Genomic DNA, 21986 nt, shown 5'->3' with positions numbered 1-21986 from the left:
TATGTGAGCTACTGATAAAGGTATGACTTAAGACTTAGGTTAATTTATTGTTTAATAGAATGTAGTGAAAATTCCTGTTAAGAATTTACTCATGTCTGTAATTCCAGCACTTTGGGAGGCCGAGGTGGATGGATAACTTGATGTCAGGAGTTCCAGACCAGCCTGGCTAACAAGGAAAAACCCTGTCTCTACTAAAATACAAAAATTAGCTGGGCGTGGTAGTGGGTGCCTGTAGTCCCAGCTACTCTGAAGGCTAAGGCAGGAGAATCACTTGAACCTGGGAGGCAAAGGTTGCAGTGAGCCCAAATCGAACCACTGCACTGGAGCCTGGGCCACAGTGAGATTTTGTCTCAAAAAAAAAAAAAAAAAAGAATTTAATGGGCTGGGCACGGTGATCCCAACATGTAGTCCCAACTACTCGGGAGGCTGAGGCGGGAGGATCGCTTGAGCCCAGAAGGCAGATGTTGCAGTGAGTCCCAGCTGGGACTACAGGCATGTGCTATGATGCCCGGCTAATTTTTGTATTTTTATTAGAGACGGAGTTTCGCCACGTTCCCCAGACTGGTCTCGATCTCCTGAGCTCAAGCCATCCACACGCCTCGTCCTCCCAAAGTGTTGGGATTACAGGCATGAGCCACCGTGCCTGGCCAAAAAAAATTTAATATGTGTATGTATAAGAGGCTTTTCAGAGAAATTGGGTGACAAATTCTAAGGAGGTTTTGTTTTAAAATCTGAAACAAGTTTTAAAGGACATAGCATAGCATAGTAAATATCCTAGATAGATTGTAATGGATTTGAGCTATAGTCTTTCTTTGAGGCTCAAGTAATCATTTCTGTTTACTGGTTTTTCTGTTTGTATATATACATTCATAAATAACTTCAGATTTATTCCAGGTCTTTTATGTGAAGAATTCCTTTCTTCATTTGCCCACTTCACATTTAGTTTACATTATGAATGGACAAAATGATTATAACATTCTTTGAATTTTTGCTAGAAACGCATTGTAAAAACATTGCATAAGGCAAGCTTCAGTATAATTTTTAATTATAACAAGTATTAAAGGAGAAATTTCTATATTCTGTAATGATATTTGTGAGTCCTAGCTCACTTCTTTTAACAAGATCATTCTGTGAATTTCTGGTACAATCTAAAGAGCTATTAGGATCAAGACTATAAATAGTAATTAGCTGGTTGGAAAGATAGCAAATGAGTCTAATTTCCATTAAACTGTACAAGTAGCACGTTTTAGAGATCAGATTTGAACCAGAAGTTTTTCATTATTTTATGTTTATCTGGCTCTTTTTTCTTTTCTTTAATTACATTGATTTGTTTGGTGCTTAGGTCTTTTCTCCTAGATCCATATTTACTATTGTTTGCCAAATACATTATGTCATATTGACCTGATAATAATGAGCAGGTGCCAGCATGTCTTGTCCTGAAGTTGGTGATAAGTATTATTAGTGATGGTGATAAGGAAAAAGATACTCATTTTGAGTACAGAAGGAATATTATTAAAAAATATATGTATATTTATATATTTTTTTCCCCTTGAGACAAGGTCTCTGTCGCTGAGGCTGGAGTGCAGTGGTGAGATCATAGCTCCCTGTAGTCTTGATCTCCTAGGCTCAAGTGATCCACACACCTCAGCCTCCCAAGTAGCTGAGACTACAGGTACATGCCACCATGCCTGAGCCACCGCGCCCGGCCCAAATTCCTATTTATTTATTTATTTATTTATTTGAGATGGACTTTTGCTCTGTTGCCCAGGCTGGAGTGCAGTGGCGTGATCTCGGCTTATTGCAACCTCCGCCTCCCAGGTCCAAGCGATTCTCCTGCCTCAGCCTCCCAAGTAGCTGGGATTAAAGGCACGTGCCACCACGCCCAGCTAAATTTTGTATTTTTAGCAGAGACAGGATTTCACCATGTTGGCGAGGCTGCTCTTGAACTCCTGACCTCAAGTGATCCACCCGGCAGCCCCCCAAAGTGCTGGGATTACAGGCGTGAGCTACTGTGCCTGGCCCCAAAATTTTAATATATTTAAAGAAGTCTGGTACATTGGACAAAGTCTTATAGTTTCTCAAATCAGAAAAAGTAGTCTTATTATTTAGTAAAAATGTGACCAGACTGTGCCGTTTTTGTTAGTAGAGCCATTTGTCATCTGGATTACTTCTTCTGGAAATTGGGATGGAAGAGTTAAGGTTGAGGTTGAGATCCACGTTCTTTTGTTTCAACACCAGTTTGATTCTCGTGTCTGAACAGATGTCTCAGTCTTTTGCCTTGTTTTTAACTATAAACTGGCATTATTTGGGAATACTCTTGGGCTAAATCTGGATTGTTGGAAGTAAGAAAGCCACATTTTTTTTTAAATCCAAAAATATAGTTAGATACAATGAATAAGATCTAGTATTTGATAGCACAAAAGGGTGACTACAGTCAACAATAATTTACTGTACATTTAAAAATAACTAAAAGAATGTAATTGAATTGTTTATAATACAAAGAAAGGATAAATGCTTGAGGTGATGGATATCCCATTTACCCTAATGTAATTATTATGCATTGTCTGCCTGTTATCAAAATATCTCATGTACCTATACGCACCTACTACATACCCACAAAACTAAAAATTAAAAAAAAATTCCATGCATAAGTCATGGTTGCCTCTCTAGATGTTTGTTGTGAAAGAATATTGTCCTACTAATTTTGAATTTTTTTTTTCTGAAAGAGATTCTTTTTATTGAAAGTTTCACGTCATAGATCAGCAAAATTGTTTTTTCTTTTGACCTTACACTGCTTCAGAATATATGTTGTGGAGTGATTCCAGCTTGAGGCAAGGAAGTTACCAGATTTTCCTGAATGGAAAGTAATTGCAGATATATTTATAAAAAGGTCCAGCTTTAGCTCTTGAAAGCTTTGAGGAGTTACTGTGGATAAAATCACAAAGCCATAATAGGTTCATACTTTTACCCAGTTGCATTTGGCCTTTAGATTTTTGCCCCATTAGCTTGAGGAGTTACATTCTTAGTTTTTCTTGAACCATCAACAGTGGTGATAAAGGAAGATGATACTCATTTTTAGAAATTCTTAAATATAAGTGTTCCTAAAATTAATTGGATGTTCTTAAAATTAATTGGATGCCTTGTTGGATATCTATAACCTGAATGAAGGAATTCTTTTCTCTTGTTATAGGTGCACATTAAAGATCCAAAGTCATGACTGACTCCAAGTATTTCACAACCAATAAAAAAGGTAAGTATGAGAATACAATCAAATCTTTGGAAATTTTCAAAAGTTGTAGTGTAAGATTGCCCCAAGCAGAATGTTGCTGACCTCTTCCTTCAGACATACATGTAGTTGACAATCTCACTGGACATCTACTACTTCTATAGATGAATGTATTCAAGCAAGTTATTAAAGAGTAGGTTTTATGAGAGGGCTGTGATGCACATTATTATGACTTGAAGGTTCTGTTTAGTGAAAGAGACTCCTCTTTGCTGTTTGAGATGATCCATTGGAGATTGGTTAAGTGTGAGGACAAAAGCAGCGTACTTTTTCCCTTTTATTAAATAATTTTTACTTGGAAATAAACATTTTATAACAGAATACAATTAAAGCAATACAGATATGTATGTAAAAGGTAAAAATGAAAGTTCTCCCTTCCTGTTCCTATTCCCAAGGGAACTTGGTGTATCTCCTCAAGTCTTTTTCTCTGCATATGAGTGCATATATTAATACATATGATTTAAAATTTTTTTATCTTTAATGAAAAAGCAATCTTGCAAAACAATGAATAGAAATGGGTTATTTTCATATCCGTCCATATACATCTACCATGTTCTTCGTCTAGATGTGTATTTAAAACGGAATCTCTAGAGCCATCTATGGTTTTTAGGTCATAGACGGAATTACTTGAGGGACTTTGCACTTATTAGTCTCATCATCTTTGTTATCAGTAATATAATGCTTGTTTTTACATATGAGTTTGGGTCTAGGAACAAAGGATTCTTCTGGGGAAAGTCCAACCCTTCATCTTTTGCAAAATTGTTCCTAAATAAAATAGATCATTTCTAGAAATGTGGAGGGTTTTCCCATCAAAGACAAACATTTTAGCCCATCTCAGCTTATTGTACCTGTGGCTTAGCTTGCTTTATTTGTTGCTTAGGATCAGAATTCTGTGCTTTTGTGTTCAGGAGTCCTTACATTTACCAAAGTATTCCAGACATGACGCCAACTACCATTCTTCTTTTTCTCTTGTTGCAGTGAGTTGCTTAATTATGTCAGTTTGTTGTCTGTAGCTTTCAATCTTGGCAACACATTAGAATTGTTCAGCCAGGGAACTTTGAAATAATACTGATGCCTGGGTCTCAACCTCAGCCTGATTTCAGTTGTCCTGGATATGGTCTGGGTGTGAGGATTTTAAAGGTTCTCCAGGTGGCCAGGCATGGTGGCTCATGCCTGTAATCCCAGCACGTTGGGAGGCTGAGACAGGAGGATTGTTTGAGTGCAGGAGTTTGAGACCAGCCTGGGCAACATGGTAAGACCCTATCTCTATGAAAAAAAATAAAAAAATTAGCCCTGTATGGTGGTGCACACCTGTAGTCCCAGCTATTTGGGAGGCTGAGGTGGGAGGATCACTTGAGCGCAGGAGGTTGAGGCTGCAGTGAGCCGTGATTGTGCCGCTGTACCCCAGCCTAGGCAACAGAGAGAGACCCTGTCTCAAAAGAAAAAAATTAAAAAGAAAGCTCCCCAGATTATTTTAATGTGCAGCCATGATTGAGAACTACTGCTAGCTGCTAACAGTGCTTGGTAGATTTGATTGGGGGGAGGAGGAGGGAGAAAAGATAGGAATTTAATAAAGTTGTAGAATATATGACTTTGCCTCTTTTAGTACCCCTCTTTGGTCCTGCCCAACTTTTTCCTCCTTATTTTTATTACTTACACCTCACAAAAGCCATTAGCCACTTGTCATTCAGTCTCAGCTTTTTCTGATTTTCTTTTGGAAATATGTTTATTTCTTCTTCTGTTAGCATTTTGTGTGCTTTGATGAACAAAATGTCTATAATTATATAAAGGGATATAATTACAATTAAATAGTTATAATTTTAAAACTCTCCTAATTCTTCAAACCTACTCTTGAAAAGTGTCCTGGTGACCTTTTTTTAATTCAGGCATTTGTAAAAGTTTGAGACTGCAGATTGAATCACTGCTAATAAACATCATACTTAAAAAAAATTGATAGATTGTGTTCCCTGTACTTCCTGCAACACCCACCAGAACTGCCACTGAAACATATTCTTTAAATTTATGCTTTTGGAATTGGAATAATTTCTGTTACATCCTGCTTTGATTCTATAACACCTGCTGCTGTTCACAATTCAGACTTTCTGAAACCCCGCCGTTTGTCCTTCAATGTTCCCGGAAGTGAATGAGAGGAACTCTAAGAGCTGGATTTGGCAGGATGGGACATGGTGAAGAGTCCTATGAAGAATGACTCTTTAAAGGGCCCAGCTTTTCTTGCTATGCTACTTTTGTAGCTGTTGATTAAATAGAAATTTTGGAACAATTTTTTTTGCCTTATTGGCCATGGATATTGAAACGAAAAAGTGCTCTACTTCTGTGTCTTACTAATTTCATCCTTTCCACATAAGGGTTTCAGGCAAATCACGTAGTGTTCTGTCCCCACTATTTCTTTCTTTCTTTTTTTTTTTTTTTTTTTTTTGGAGGAGGGGAGGTCAGGTTTTAATGTCCCAGTCCTCGGGCGCCGTCATCCAGCGCCTGCCAGGCCCGGCGGCCATGTCGCTCACTCGGGTGGCGGCCAGCCTGCCTCATCAGGGCCTTCCGCGGAGGCCGCCCCGTCGCCCTCGAGCACCAGCTTCACGTCCAGCTCCAGCTGCCCGGTGTAGAAGCCCACGGCGGCGCACACCCAGAGCGGGCTGGTGGCGAGTACAGCGCCCGCAGCTGCGCCCCCTAGGGTCAGCTGCATGGGCCCCCGCAGCGCTGCCAGGCCCCGCAGGCGCTGCCCCACACCGCACACAGGCCACCCAGCCGGAAGAAGCCATATGCTGCTTCGTGATCCATGTCACTCTGCATGAAGGAGATAACCCCGATGCCCGATGCCAGGAGGCCATTGTGGAACCAGGAGAAGAAAGCTGTCTCGTGCGCCTTTCGGAGAGGAGCCTGGCGCCTGCACGGTCCAGCTCGGATACAGGTGGCGGCGAAGCCCCGTTGTGGGGGCCGTGGCTGGGGGCAAAGGACCCCTGGGCGCCCCCGCTCCGGGGCCACTGAGGCAGCAGTACCGACCTCCGGAAGCGGAGACTGTCCCCACTGTTTCTATGCTGGTAAATGAGATCTGGTTGAAAGGAACGACAGGAACAGTCTTGAAGGTGGAGGAAAGTCTTTTGAGGCAGTATGGTAGATGAGCTGGAGGATGTAGATGGAAAGTTGAGGTGGGAGTAGTCAACCTCTTTTTCATGGACTTAGTGTTTTTTTTTTTTTCCGTTTCTTTTAAACAATATTAGGGTTGTTACTTTCTTTTTTATTTTGGTTCCGGCTTCTTGCAGATAGGTGAGCCTGGAGACCAGGCCTTAAAATAGTGGTTACGGTCCCTGACAGTTTACAGTGCGGAGCCTAAGCAGTCATTCAAGATTGTACCTTTGGAAATGACTCCATTGTGTACCATTCTTGGTTTCAAGATTATTCTTGTTTGATTGAATAGGAAGGGCCTTAAAGCCCACTGATTTATTAAAGTACTGATTAAAGTAGTTATTCTCAACATTGGGTGTGCGTTAGAGTCACTTGGTGGAGCTCTTAAAGGTATAAATATGAGTTCTCTTTGACATTATGATTTATTTGACCCAGAGTGGAGCCTGTACTTTGCTATATTTAGTATTTCTCAGGTAATATTAGTGTGTGGCCAGGGCTGAGAACCTTTGAATTCAAGAGTCAGGAGACACAGTGCTAAGCCCAACTTTGTCACTCACTCTGTGAACTTTGAGCCTCATTTCTTAATCTGTAAAGCCGAGCGTGGGTAAATGAGATAATACGCGCCTGCTCCCTACCTACATTTATGTTCTCCTCCAGACTTTAACATTCTGATGGAAGATCATCCTTCATATACTGTTCTCTCCCCACTGTAGCTAGATATAATGAGATTTGGTTTTTCCCACTCTTGTGGTTCTTGAAGATCTGGATTGCACCTTCCTCTCTGGCCATAATTTAAAAGATTTTTAAAACTTACTGATGGCTTCCTTATCAGTGAGTCAGGTAATATTCTAGGGCTTTGAATTTTATATATTCTATAATTTTAAAATCTTATTTTAGTTGCTGCCCTGCTATCCTGGTATTGGTTATTACATAGTGTAGTATTCTGCTCTAAATCTGTTGTCCTGGAACCTCACCAGTTTGCTCTCATCTCTTGCAGGAGAAATATTTGAACTAAAAGCTGAACTCAACAATGAAAAGAAAGAAAAGAGAAAGGAGGCTGTGAAGAAAGTGATTGCTGCTATGACCGTGGGGAAGGATGTTAGGTAAGAGTAATCACCCTTGCCATTGATCACTTCAGAGGTCCATACCCCATCTTATGGCCTTTACTGCTTTTCCTTTAAAACTATTATAATCATAGAACCTCTAAGAATGGGTTTGTCCCACTAAAAACATCATTAGGAAGTGCAGTTGCCTTTGTATTAATACTCTACTTTTTGTTTGTTTGTTTGTTTTGGGGTGTGTGTTTGTGTTAGAACAGTGAAACGAGTTTGATTTCATTGCATTCAGATCTAGCATAACACCTCCTGAGAGCTGGCACAGTTACAAATCTTTTTGCTGAGGTCGTTTTAGAAGATGATAAAAATACACTGAGAAGCATAAGTTCACATGATCTTTAATTGGCTCAAGCCACTGCCCTCAACTTTACAACTGTACATTCAATTGCTGAATTCAAGATGAAAATCAATGTTAACCAAATCCATGTAGTCTTATTTTTTATTTCTGTAATTAAGACCGTTTGGAAATAAGTAAGGACTATATGCAGGCCCCTAAGGATTATCCTAAGACCCTTTCGGGGGGTCCGTGAGGTCAAAGCTGTTTTCATAATAATACTTAGATGTTACTTGCCTTTTTCACTATTTGGATGTTTACAGTGATGGTGCAAAGCAGTGGTGGGTAAAACTGCTGGTGCCTCAGCATGAATGAAGGCAGTGGTGCCAACCATAATGGTAGTCATTGTATTCCTTAACACCATGCGCTAAAAAAGAGCAGTTTCACTTAGGAATGTCCTTCATGAGCCGTAAAAATTTGTTTTATTAAAACTTGAACCTTTTAAATATTGTGTTTGATGAAATAGGGATTACCCATAAATCTCTTCTGCTGCATAGCAGTGCAATGGTCGACTTGAGAAAAAACCCTTGTGCAGTTGTTTGAACTGCAAACACCATTTTTATGTGAAAGAATGATTGACAGGCAAACTATATTTAATCAGACTTTGGTATTTGGGAGATATTTTATTCAAAAATGAACAAAGTGAACCTGTCACTTCAAGGGAAAAAAATTGACAATAGATACGTTTCAGGTTTTAAAGTAAAAAATTAGAATTTTGGAAAACCTGTATCTCCCATCATAAGCTTGACAGCTTCCTAATGCTTAAAGACTTTTCTGAGGAGATTGGTGGTGAAATTAATGATTGTGATTATTTGCTGTTTTATAATGAAATGTGTCAGCATAGCTCAGTGAACCAATATTTTTCCAAATGACCAGAGCATATGTATATCACAAAATTATGCATGGATAAAAGATCTATTCGAACTAAAATGTGGAGGCCAGGCGTGGTGGCTCACGGTTGTGATCCCAGTATTTTGGGAGGCCGAGGCAGGCGGATCACTTGAGGGCAGGAGTTCGAGACTAGGCTAGCCAACATGGTGAAATTCTGTCTCTACTAAAAAAAAATACAAAAAAATTAGCCGGGCATGGTGGCATGTGCCTGTAATCCCAGCTACTCTAGAGGCTGAGGCAGTAGAATTGCTTGAACTCAGGAGGCGGAGGTTGCGGTGAGCCAGGATTGCGCCACTGCACTCCAGCCTAGGCAACAGAGTAAGACTCTGTCTCAAAAAACAAAAAACAAAAAAACAAAATAGAATGTAAATTAATGGATTTTAATACAATCAAGTACAAAAAGTTTATCGATATGGCTTCAGATTCTATATTGCAACTAACTTTTAAGAAACTACAGTGTGTGGACTCAGAAAGAGGAAAACAACCATTTGTCTAGTTTTATTTATTTATCATTATTTTTTTTGAGACAGGGTCTTACTCTGTCACCCATACTGGAGTGTAGTGACGTTATCTTGGCTCACTGCAACCTCCGCCTCCCAGGCTCAAGCGGTTCTCCTGCCTCAGCCTCCCAAGTAGCTGGGATTACAGGCGTGCACCACTACCACCTGGCTAATTTTTGTATTTTTAGTAGAGACGGGGTTTCACCATGTTGGCCAGGCTGGTCTCGAACTCCTGACCTCAAATGATCTACCTGCCTTGGCCTCACAAAACTGCTGGGATTACAGGCATGAGCCACTGTTCCCGGGCTGTCTAGTTTTAGTGTAACATCAAGAATTTCTAGTTATAACAAAAAAAAAAAAGAAAATATGGAATATGTAGTTATATGAAAAAGCTATTAAAATATTATTTCCTTTTCCGAGTTATATACATGTATGAAGCTGGATTTTCTTCTTATATTTCAAAACAACATTCTACAAAAGGTTGAATGCAGGAACTTATGAGAATCTAGCTGTTTTTATTTCAAGTAGATATTAAAGAGAGTTGCAAAAAAATAAAAAAGCAGCGTCACCATCTCATTAATTTAAAAACAGTCCATTTTACCTTTAAAATGTTATGAAATGGATTTATTCTTATTTTAATGGATTAACTTTTTAAAAATTTCTCAGTTTTAATTCCTGACATGGTAAAATATCAATAGGTATATAACCCACATGAACAAAAACTCTTTGGGATGTCAGTAATTTTTAAGAGTATGAAGGGATCCCGAGACCAAAAAGGTGAGGGCTGCTTCCCTAACCAGACAGGGAGCCCAGATAGAAATGGCAGCGTAGGAAATGACTCTCTATCTTCTCTTGCTCCAGGTGCTGCTCTTCTGAGGTGAATTTTTGTTATTTTTCTTTTGTTTGTTAGCACATAAAGCACATTTGGTTTTTAAATTGCTGTCCTGTGACCATCTATCTAAGGAGTTGGCAAACTTTTTTGTAAAGGACAAAATAGTAAGTACATCAGGCTGGCATAGTAAGTACTCTTTGCTTAGCAGGCAAAGAGGCAAAATTGAGTTTGTTAGGTAGGTACTTACATAACAAGAGAGAAGACAAATTTCCACAAATTTTTTATTGAGGATATTCAAAATAAAATAATAGTTAAGTATGTTTTGTACCACAGGTGTACTATTAAGTGGGATTCTTTTTGGGGGATGATAACATTTTGCGTAATTAGGATTCATAGTATTTTTCATCATCAGATTTGTTTTATTTATTTATTGTTTTGAGATGGAGTCTTGCTCCATCGCTCAGGCTGGAGTGCAGTGGCGCAATCTCGGCCCACTGCAGCCTCTGCCTCCCGGGTTCAAGGGATTCTCCTGCCTCAGCCTCCTGAGTAGCTGGTACTGTATATGCGCCTGCCATCACTCCTGGCTGACGCCAAGTGATCCGCCTGCCTTGGCCCCCCGAAGTGTTGGGATTACAGGCATGAGCCACCATGCCCGGCCAAGATTCATATAGATGAACACTTAGTTCATCTATAAAAACCACTTTTAGCTCATGGATTGTACAAAAATCCAGCATTGGGCTAGATTTAACCCACAGGCAGTAGTTGCCTATCTGTGATCTGTTTAGTCACTGAAGGGCTGTTTTTGCCAAAGAATAAATCTGGATTGAAAACATCAGTACAAACGAATTGGTAAAAATTGTCATAACTCTTTTTTTTTTTTTTTTGAGACAGAGTTTTGCTCTTGTTGCCCAGGCTGCAGCGCAATGGCGTGATCTTGGCTCACTGCAACCCCGACTCCCGGGTTCAAGTGATTATCCTGCCTCTGTCTCCCGAGTAGCTGGGATTACAGGCATGCGCCACCACGCCCGGCTAATTTTCTATTTTTAGTAGAGATGGGGTTTCCGCATGTTGGTCAGGCTGGTCTCAAACTCCCGAAAAATTGTCATAACTCTACAGGGGCTGTTGTGGTTTTGCCAAGCTTATTTCTGTATCCTGCAGAAAAGTTAAAACTCTTGAATTTTTTTTATATGCTTGTTATTGCTGATACTTTATTATGTACTTAGCACTATACCACTTATCATTATTCAAACAAAAGGCTAGTGGATGTCTGTTTGCCTTCATGACTTTTACTGTCTAGTTGATGAAACCCAAAACTTGAAAAATTAGGGCAAAATAAAATATACTTATGTAATTAGGCACTAAAGTGTATATTTTAAAGGCAATACGAGTTCTACCACAGAGAGATACAGGTTAACAGGAATAGTTGAAGAACCCTTCTTGGAGATGAAATATGAGCTGTACTTAGAAAGATAGTGCAAAGAAATAAAATGGAGATTAGCTATTTGTAGATTGTGATATTTCAGCCTTTCCTGCAAGTAACCTCAAGTGCAGCACTGTCCAGTGGAAATACAGTGTGAACCACATATGTAATTTTAAATTTTCTAATAGCCATTTTGAAAAAATGAAAAGAAACAGGTGAATTAATTTTAGTAATACATTTTATTTGACCCAGTATATCTAAAATATCCTTTCAGCATGTAATCAACATAAAAATTATTAATGAGATATTTTACATTATATTTTTCATGCTAAGTCTTCAAAATCCAGTGTGTGTTTCACATTTACATCACATCTCAGTTCACACTCGCCACATTGTGTTTAGTAGTCACATGTGACTAGTGGCCACCATATTGGAAAGTTCAGGTTTCTAGTTTATAGGTTGGCACTTAACACTTTTTACTTCTTGCTTGATCTTTGGCTATTAAGTCTTCTTGACCTCGTGTAGATTGCTAGAATTAAACTATTTAGGATCTTGAATTTATTATTGGTTAATGTTTAACATTTACTGGTTATCGTTGTTTTGTGCATGAGCTAGTCTAGGAAATAGAAAACACATTTTTGGAGAGTATTTACTAAATATCTACAGGTGCATGAAACTACCGTAGGTACCATGCATACAAGTGAAACACATAGTTTGCTTTCTAGGACAGAAGTTACTGGTTCACTGGAGATATGGTGGATTCTTTGACCTGAGTCCAGCTTCCTTTCTGTGAATAATTTCTACTTCTGTACCCTTTTGTGTATATAGGACCATTGTGTATATCCTGTGACCAGCTATTTCATTCCCTTTTTTCCCCTTATTTTCCTTGTGGAAATATACCTACATTTGTTTTTTCTTTCTTCTTTGCTAGTAGCAAGATGTTTAGCAGTATTAAAAATGTATAAGATACTTTGATAAAGCATTGTGGGGAAGATTAATTGCTAACTTCCCATAAAGTTACAGTTATCCTATATTGTAAAGATACAGCTTACACTTTAGAATCTGACAAGCTCAACCCTTCCAAGCTAATGGTGCTCCTTTAAATTTATTTCCTGTGGCTTATAGGAGAATGGTAAATCATGAAATAACTAGAACTTAGGAAAGGTATAAACTCCTTTTATATTTGATTACTCTCAAATTTTCATTTGTCTGAATATGTAATGTTAAAAAAAATTTTCACTAAAAGGGAATCAGGACATCTTGGAGGATGACTGATTCTAGGTCTGGAATTAGAAATGTACAAAATGAGCCTGGATGGAGCATCTTGTCATAAAGGAAAGTATGGAAAATACCAGGTCATATCACAAGGATTCAGGAGCTCAGTTCCCACTGGTCAAGAATGGAAGAATATGAACTTTAAAAAGCGTAACTGAAGTGCTTTTAAGCTGTAGTAGATGGATATGAAGAATTATTGTTCCTTTTGCCCTGTCGCACTCCTGAAAGCAAGATGATTCACCAGCAGCTCTACTGGAGCCACCCGCGAAAAGTCAGCCAGGGTTCTTGCTATTGTGTCTGCTGAAACTGGGCACAGTATGATCTGGAAATTCAGCCTCGTTACATGCCACCAGTGTTTCCATCATACGTGAAGGATATAGATTTCATTAAGTTGGACTAAGTGATCTTCCACGAATGGATTATCTAAGGCACCCACCCAATGAGAGAAACCATGTTACCTTTTTTTACATAAAATAAATATTTTAAAATAATTATTGTTATTTTTTATTTCATTTTTTATTTTTATTTTTGAGATGGGGTCTCTCTCTGTTCCTCAGGCTGGTGTGCAGTGGCATGTTCGTGGCTCACTGCAGCCACCGCATCCCAGGCTCAAGTGATCCTCCCACCTCAGCTTCCTGAGTAGCTGGGACCACAGGCGCACACCACCATGCCTGGCTAATTTTTAAAATTATTTATAGAGACGAGGTCTCACTATGTTGCCCAGGCTGGTCTCACACTCCTAGGCTCAAGCAGTCCTCCCACCACGGCCTCCCAAAGTGCTTGGATTACAGATGTGAGCCACTGGGCCTGGCTTTTTTGTTTTTGTTTTTGTGTGTTTTTTTGGATGTTTTAAAGGTAGTGGAAAAAAAAAAAAAGACACTTGCCTGTGCGTGGTGGCTCACATCTGTAATCCCAGCACTTTGGGAGGCCAAGGCGGGTGGATCACCTGAGGTCAGGAGTTCGGGACTAGCCTGGCTAACATGGTGAAACCCCATCTCTACTAAAAATATAAAAATTAGCCGGGAGTGGTGGCGCACGCCTGTAATCTCAGCTACTTAGGAGGCTGACACATTAGAATTGCTTGAACTGGGGAGGCAGTGGTTGCAGGAAGCAAAGATGGTGCCACTGAACTCCAGCCTGGGCGACAGAGTGAGACTCTGTCTCAAAAAGAAAAAAAAGGATTCTTAAGATACACATTAAAATATTATAGATGAAGCTGGGCACAGTGGCTTATGCATGTAATCCCAGCACTGGGATTAACACTTTTCATAATAAAAAGCTTTTTCTAAAACTATAGAGACCTTGTTGAGAACAGCACTACAATTTTTTTCTTGTTTTTTTTGGATGGGGACAAGGTCTCACTCTGTCATCCAGGCTAGAGTGCAGTGACGTGATCATGGCTCACTGCAGTCTCGACCTCCTGCTTCAGCCTCCTGAGTAGCTAAGACTACAGGTGTGCACCACCACACCTAGCTTTTTAAAACAAATTTTTGTAGAGAGGATCTCGCCATGTTGTCCAGGCTGGCCTTGAACACCTGGTCTCAAGTGTTCCTTACACCCCAGCCTCCCAAAGTTCTGGGATTGCATACCTGAGCCACCATGTCTGGCCTACAGTTTCTTTTCTTTTCTTTTCTTTTCTCTTTTCTTTTCTTTTTTTTTTTTTCCTTTTTTTTAAGACGCAGGAGTCTCGCTCTTGTTGCCCAGGCTGGAGTGCAATGGCGTGATCTCAGCTCACCACAAACTCTACCTCCCAGGTTCAAGCAATTCTCCTGTCTCAGCCTCCTGAGTAGCTGGGATTACAGACATGCACCACCATGCCTGGCTAATTTTTTGTATTTTTAGTAGAGACGGGGTTTCACCATGTTGGTCAGGCTAGTCTCAAACTCCCGACCTCAGGTGATCCGCCTGCCTTGGCCTCCCAGAGTGCTGGGATTATAGGCGTGAGCCACCGTGCCCAGCCAGTTTCTTTAGTAATTCATTTCTGTGACAGTTACCACTGTGGGGACATTTGTTCTTGCATCAAATCACTGTTAGTTAAGGCTATTCATGTTCTGTCCAACAGCTTGGCACCAACACCTGCTTACTTTCCTTTTCTCTTTTACCCTCTCTTCTCAGTTCTCTCTTTCCAGACGTAGTGAACTGTATGCAGACTGACAATCTGGAACTGAAGAAGCTTGTGTATCTCTACTTGATGAACTACGCCAAGAGTCAGCCAGACATGGCCATCATGGCTGTAAACAGCTTTGTGAAGGTAACTTTTCCCAAGGCCTCAATAACAGAGTTTGAATTGCAAATAAGTAACCTCTGTTCACAAGGAAGGAGTGTAGGGAAGTGTTGGCAATGACTAGGAATGTTCATGTTTTAAGCGTTCTGTATACCAGTGTGTGTCATCCAGGGAAATTCAAACCATGTGCTGAGCTTTCTGTTAGTGGGGCTTGGTGCATCCTTGCCAGATGCGTAAAAGAAAACCTGGTGAAACCCCACTGTTTTACCTTCTGAGGCTGACAAAGGTGGGCATATCATTGTACTATCAGTAATTGGGGGCTTTACCTATTTTATCTTCGTAGAAATTATGCTTATGAGTCAGCAGTAGTGGAGACTGCCGGAGTTTCTACTTTCATTTCATTTAATACGTCTTACATCATTTGATTAATTTTTTTTTTTTTTTTTATACAGAGTCTCACTCTGTCACCGAGGCTGGAGTGCAGTGGCACGATCTTGGCTCACTGCAACCTCTGCCTCCCAGGTTCAAGTAATTCTCCTGCCTCAGTCTCCCAAGTAGCTGGGATTACAGGTGACCGTCACCATGCCCAGCTTATTTTTGTATTTTTAGTAGAGACAGGGTTTCACCATGTTGGTCAGGCTGATCTCGTGCTCCTAACTTCAAGTGATCCACCCACCTCAGCCTCACAAAGTGCTGGGGTTACGGACACAAGCCACCACTCCCGGCGTGATTAATTTTTTTTAATGGAAAATTTTAAACATATTCAAGAAAAAGGACTAGTATAATAAATTCCTAAATATCCGTCTTGCAGTTTTAACAGTTACCGACACATAACCACTCTTGTTTGTAATCCTCATACGTATTTTCTGACCTCCAACCCCCTCTCCTGCTGGATAATTTTAAAGAAATCCTGAACATCGTATATTAAATAGTTTTGTCTTTATATTTGTCAAGATAAGATCTTTTATTTAAACATAACCACAATATCATCATGTCTTTAAAAATGGACAAAATATTTTCTTATTATTGAATATCCAGTCAAATCTTTCCTATCATAGATTTAAAGAAAATAATAATGGGATCATTCCCATTAATTTTTTTTTTTTTTTTTTTTTGGTGACAGAATTTCACTCTTGTTGCCCGGGCTGGAGTGCAATGGCGCAATCTCAGCTCACCACAACCTCCGCCTCCCGGGCTCAAGTGATTCTCCTGCCTCATCCTCCTGAGTAGCTGGGATTACAGGCATGCACCACCACACCTGGCTAATTTTGTATTTTTAGTAGAGATGGGGTTTCACCATATTGGCCAGGCAGGTCTCGAACTCCTGACCTCAGGTGATCCACCCGCCTTGGCCTCTCAAAGTGCTGGGATTACAGGCATGAGCCACCATGTCCAGCCTAATATTTTTTTAATAGTTGTTTTTTCTCTGTTTGGAACTTAGTGTACATTAAAAAAAACAGACAGCATTTCTAAAATTAGCTTCTATTTAAAATGTTTTGAAAAATAAGCAATATGCTTTCTTCTTTCTCATGAACTTTTTGTTCTTTTCCTGTGTTTAGCTACATTATAGAGTCAGAACGTAACAGTTTGTTCTCCATGACTGGTGGTTCATAGAGGGAATATATCATTGGGAAGAATTTAGTTTATATTTTGGAAGTTAGAGTTGTGCATAGATTTACATGGGCTTAAAGACATTTTTTAGTGTAAGGCAGTTTAAAAGAGTGTTCTTTCTCCATATTCTATTTACTATATTTGGAAGCACTTGCTAGTAAAAGAGAATGTATGTTAGCCAAGAGCTCAGAGGGCCTTCTCTGCTGCTTAACTCCAGGTACTTATTTCAAGCCCAGACCGGCTCCTGTGCTCCCCTTTGTTTTCTTGGCTGCAGGCCACAGAAATCTAGCTCTCTTTTCTATTTGATGTTTAGGAACTCACTGTGGAGTAGGGCACGGTCTTTACAGTTCCTCTTTTTTTTTTTTCCTGTGCCGGAATACAAGCCCAAAAGCTTTTCCTGTTTTTAGGGTAGATCCTAATGGCTGTGGGATGGTACGAACTCCCTAAACCTCTGCCTGGCACTGGAGTGAATCCTGCTGAGCTGTTTCTCATTTTGTATTTAAAACAGTTAAATGACTTCTTCACCTAAACTCTTAAATAGGGCAGCTAAGATTTGTACTTAGGAAAGGAATAGCATGGAAGATTGGAGCTCATGTAGAATGTATCTGGAAGCTTAAATTAATGAGGTAATTCTTTTGCAGCTTACATAAACTGGACTGTTTACTTTTAGCCACCATGTATACCTACAGTTGTCGGTGATTGTTTTCTGCAGGACTGTGAAGATCCTAATCCTTTGATTCGAGCCTTGGCAGTCAGAACCATGGGGTGCATCCGGGTAGACAAAATTACAGAATATCTCTGTGAGCCGCTCCGCAAGTGCTTGAAGGATGAGGATCCCTATGTTCGGAAAACAGCAGCAGTCTGCGTGGCAAAACTCCATGATATCAATGCCCAAATGGTGGAAGATCAGGGATTTCTGGATTCTCTACGGGATCTCATAGCAGATTCAAATCCAATGGTAATAAGCTTCTGCTTTTATAAAGAGAGCAGTATTTAAAATGAGTCCCTTGTTAAAGCGTGTTTAATATGAACCTTGTCTTTGGAATACTGGGTTATGGGGTAGCTATGGGAAACATGACTTTGTGTGTCTCACAGATTGTATATTTCATATCCTAGGTGTTTTTGAGGTGAGAACCAAGTACTAAAAGGCAGGGATCTTAAAGCAAATCTTTGTATTGTACTTATGCTCATATTTGCCCATACTGCCCATGATGAAAACTTTCATCATTTTCTTCAGGAGGTTTGGCCGTAAATTTATATATATTTAAGATTATTTTCTTCAGATCAATATTTGTGGTATTTTCTGGTGGTGTGGGACTAGAAACTGAATGAAAATGATCTTTATTACCTAATTATTATCATGCATTTCTCTATAGGGGAATTTCTAGGGCAAGATTATTTTTAGCCAGCTTGGTTATGTTGTAAATGTTTAGCAGCCAGAACATAGCTTAACAGCTTTAAGTTTTGGGACCTTTTCCTTATTGACATTTTAAACTTTGCTTATATAATGAAGAAGGTCAAGTCCCAAGTGATATGTTTGACTCCAGTAATAACTAAAGCTCATTTGAATTGGGTACTAATTGAATATGTTGGATGGGTCATTAAATATTGTTGCCAGGAAGATGGAGGAAAATAGCCACTTTCTTTAAAGTGCTACCTTTTTGGTCTAATGCAATGTTTACTGAAAGGTGCATAACACTAAGAGTTAATCAGTGGATAACCTTTGAATATTCCCTTTTAAAAATTATTTATCTATCTATTTATTTATTTTTTACAGATAGGATCTTGCTCTGTGGCCAAGCTGGAGTGCAGTGGTGCAGTCATAGCTCACTGTAACTTTGAACTCCTGGGTTCAAGCACTCCTTCTACCTCAGCCTCCTGAGCAGCTAGGACTGCAGGAACATGCCACCACATCCAGCTAATTTTTTTTTTTTTTTTTTTTTTGAGACAGAGTCTTGCCTTGTCGCCCAGGCTGGAGTGCAGTGGCGTGATCTCAGCTCACTGCAAACTCCGCCTTCCAGGTTCATGCCATTGTCCTGCCTCAGCCTTTTGAGTAGCTGGGACTACAGGCGCCTGCCACCACGCCTGGCTAATTGTTTGTATTTTTTAGTAGAGATGGGGTTTCACCATGTTAGCCAGGATGGTCTTGATCTCCTGACCTCGTGATCCACCTGACATGGCCTCCCAAAGTGCTGGGATTACATGTGTGAGCCACCGCACCCGGCCTTATTTTTTATGGAGATGGGGTCTTGCTATGTTGCCCAGGTTGGTCATGAATTCCTGGCCTCAAGCAATCCTCCCACCTTGGCCTTCCTCAGTGAATTACTGTGCTTGGCCTGAATATTTTCTTAGTGAACTTTAAATGGAGAATTAGAATTTGGCTGGACATAGATGCTGTCTCTCATTTGTAAATTACCTGTTCACATCTCTGCTTTGACATTTTGTTTGGTTCATTTTATTTTACAGGTAGCCTTGGCTTCTGTTTATTATCCTTCAAGATTAGTATTAAATCCACAGGATGAAGCAAGTCATAATTTTTTAAGGTTTTTATGGTACTAACTACCATTAGAAATCTTTCAACCTAGGCATAAGGGTGGGCGTCGGTGTGGGTGTGGAAGTGCAGATGCTTTAACCATGACTTCTGACAGAGCATCACCACCAGTACTAGAAGATACAACCCTGCCTTTTATTTCCCCTAAGTAACACCATATGGTACCTTTTATTTATTTTTATTTTTTATTTTTTTTTGAGATGGAGTGTCACTCTGTCACCCAGTCTGGAGTGCAGTGGCATGATCTCGGCTCACCGCAACCTCTACCTTCTGGGTTCAAGCGATTCTCCTCCTGCCTCAGCCTCCCGAGTAACTGGGATTACAGGCGCCCACTACCATGCCCGGCTAATTTTTGTATTTTTAGTAGAGACGACGTTGCACCATGTTGGCCAGGCTGGTCTCAAACTCTTGACTCAGGTGATGCACCTGCCTTGACCTCCCAAAGTGCAGGGATTATAGGCGTGAGCCATCACACCCAGCCCCCTTTTTAAAAATTACATAAAGAAATTAGTTGGCTAGGCATGTTGGCTCATATGCCTATAATCCTAGCACTTTGGGAGGCTGAGGCAGAAGGATCACTTGAAGCCAAGAGTTTGAGACCAGCCTGGGCAACAAAGTGAGACCCTGTCTCTACAAAAATTTTTTTAAAAAATTCGGTGGGGCCGGGTGCAGTGGCTCATGCCTGTAATCCCAGCACTTTGGGAGGCCGAGGTGGGTGGATCACGAAGTCAGGAAATCAGGACCATCCTGGCTAACACAGTGAAACCCCGTCTCTACTAAAAATACAAAAAATTAGCCGTGCGTGGTGGCAGGTGCCTATCGTCCCAGCTACTCGGGAGGCCGAGGCAGGAGAATGGTGTGAACCCAGGAGGCGGAGCTTGCAGTGAGCCGAGGTCGTGCCACTGCATTCCAGCCTGGGTGACAGAGCGAGACTCTTGTCTCAAAAAAAAAAAAAAAAAATTTTGTTGGACGTGGTGGTGCATGCCTGTAATTCCAGCTACTTGGGAGGCCGAGGTGGGAGAATCCCTTGAGCCCAGGAGTTTAAGGCTGTAGTGAGCTATGATTGCACCACTGCATTATAGCCTGAGTGACAAAGACAGACCCTGCCTCAAAAATATAGAAAAATAAAAATTGTCTAAAGTTAGTAGTATCTACTTTACAGAATGTTTAGCTGGCACCAACTTGTGTTTTTGGCATTGCTTTTGATTCACTGTTATTCTGAGCAACTGTCTATAATTCTCTACCTGAGGACAGATGAGATGAAAAGTGTTTGTGCTGCAACCATCAACCAGGTGGGCAGAATATCATGTACCCCGTGGAAACTTATTAAATATTCAGTGGTGCTAAGAATATGGAATGGCTCAAAGGGAAAATGAGTTCTAACTTACAGGCGACTCCAGTTTGAGGCAGCATCTCTATGCTAATGTAAATTCTTTAATGCAGAACCTATACAGTTAGATGGTCAGGTATAAGGCCTAAGGGATGTTTAGCAGTAGTCATTTGTGTGTGTGTGTGTGTGTGTGTACGCGCGCGCGCGCACACACACACTCAAGTAGCACATTTAGAGATCTTTATCCAGATAAACCGAGAAGAATAAAATGATTCTGGAACAAGCTTAGTTTGTCTGATTTATTCAAAGTTTACATTGCAAAGGAGAGCTAGTTTTCATCTAGTCCATAAGATCAGGTGGCATACGTATGCTATTTATGTATTTGTGTTTTTTATTGTGGGAATCTTCAAACATTCAAAATTAGGACAAATAAATGAATACAATAAATAAAATGAATTCATTGATCATCACTAGATTCACTGGTCATCAATACATGCCAATCTTGTTTTACTTATTTTCTTTCCCCATCCCCTAGCTATATAAAATTTTAGCAGGCAGCACATGAATAGGTCTCTATTTGAATTTAGTATATCATAATATTATAGTAAACTGTATAGTGTTCTTAATTTTTAACCTGTTTTTACTACAACAAATCAAAACGTGACTTGGGGAGATTTTCATAAATATTTTTGAGGAGACTTTTAGAGAAAATTTAAAGCTACTTGGTAGATTTTTGAGAAACAGTTTCAGGAATACCTCATATTTTGTTGTCTCTTTATTTATAGATTTTCCTAGAGCAGGGTGTCAGCATTAGATAGCAAATTATTGGACCAACTGCTCTCTGAATAGAAGATCTTTGCTGTTTTGTCAGAACTCAGTAGCAGAACTTTTCTGATAATGTTTGACTTAGCCTAAAGAGGTGCCTGGAGTGTAAAATTTAAGAAGACACTCATTCTCAGGTGCAAACTCTGTACCTCACAAGCCTGAGAACAGAGTGCCTCCTTAGTTTTGTGCCTGGAGTGCCTCACTTGCCTTACTCTTGTCCTGGCCTTGTTACGCATACTCATATTAAAATCATTTTTTGAGCTCTTCATTCTTGTTTTAGTGAAGAACTGAAAAGCTTGGGCTTAAGAGGTAGCCAACACACATAGATACATACCTACTTTTTATTTTGAATTTATACTTTTCATCTCAACTGTATTCCCTACTTATTACCTTAGAGTATTACAACTGTCATTAGAACACTTAAATTTAAGTGCCTTCTATGCCATGCACAGTGGTAGATGCTTTTACTTACAATGGTTCACTTAGTTCTCACATCTCTCCTTAAAGCAGAGGTTATTCCATGTTACAGGTCAAGAAATGTTTACTCAGACTGAAGAACTCTTCCTAAAGTCATGCAGCTAGTAGTAATGTAGCTAGGATCCCAACCTAGTTCTGAGTCCCAGACTCCATTGCTGGTTACTACCTTCATGGATG

The 21986-nt window shown here is 40.0% G+C and overlaps 1 protein-coding gene and 1 pseudogene across 8 annotated transcripts in view; one reads left to right on the top strand and one right to left on the bottom strand.

The window, feature by feature from the left end:
* The window catches only part of AP2B1 (adaptor related protein complex 2 subunit beta 1), a 147275-nt gene that overhangs the window by 12769 nt on the left and 112520 nt on the right, over positions 1 to 21986 (top strand). For all 8 annotated transcript variants that reach the window (XM_054670950.1, XM_063798696.1, XM_003953061.6 and 5 more), the window contains exons 2-5: positions 3191 to 3250; positions 7422 to 7527; positions 14907 to 15042; positions 17339 to 17584. In XM_054670950.1, coding sequence (XP_054526925.1) covers positions 3214 to 3250; positions 7422 to 7527; positions 14907 to 15042; positions 17339 to 17584 — 525 coding nt within the window. In that variant the 5' untranslated portion in view covers positions 3191 to 3213. The remainder of the gene's footprint in view (positions 1 to 3190; positions 3251 to 7421; positions 7528 to 14906; positions 15043 to 17338; positions 17585 to 21986) is intronic.
* On the bottom strand, positions 5802 to 6680 carry LOC112206058 (transmembrane protein 160-like; annotated as a pseudogene).

The sequence above is a fragment of the Pan troglodytes genome, chromosome 19, assembly GCF_028858775.2.
Source record: "Pan troglodytes isolate AG18354 chromosome 19, NHGRI_mPanTro3-v2.0_pri, whole genome shotgun sequence".
Lineage (NCBI taxonomy): Eukaryota > Metazoa > Chordata > Mammalia > Primates > Hominidae > Pan > Pan troglodytes.
The sequence above is the reverse complement of the archived record's forward strand: the minus strand, read 5'-3'. Positions and strand labels throughout refer to the sequence as shown.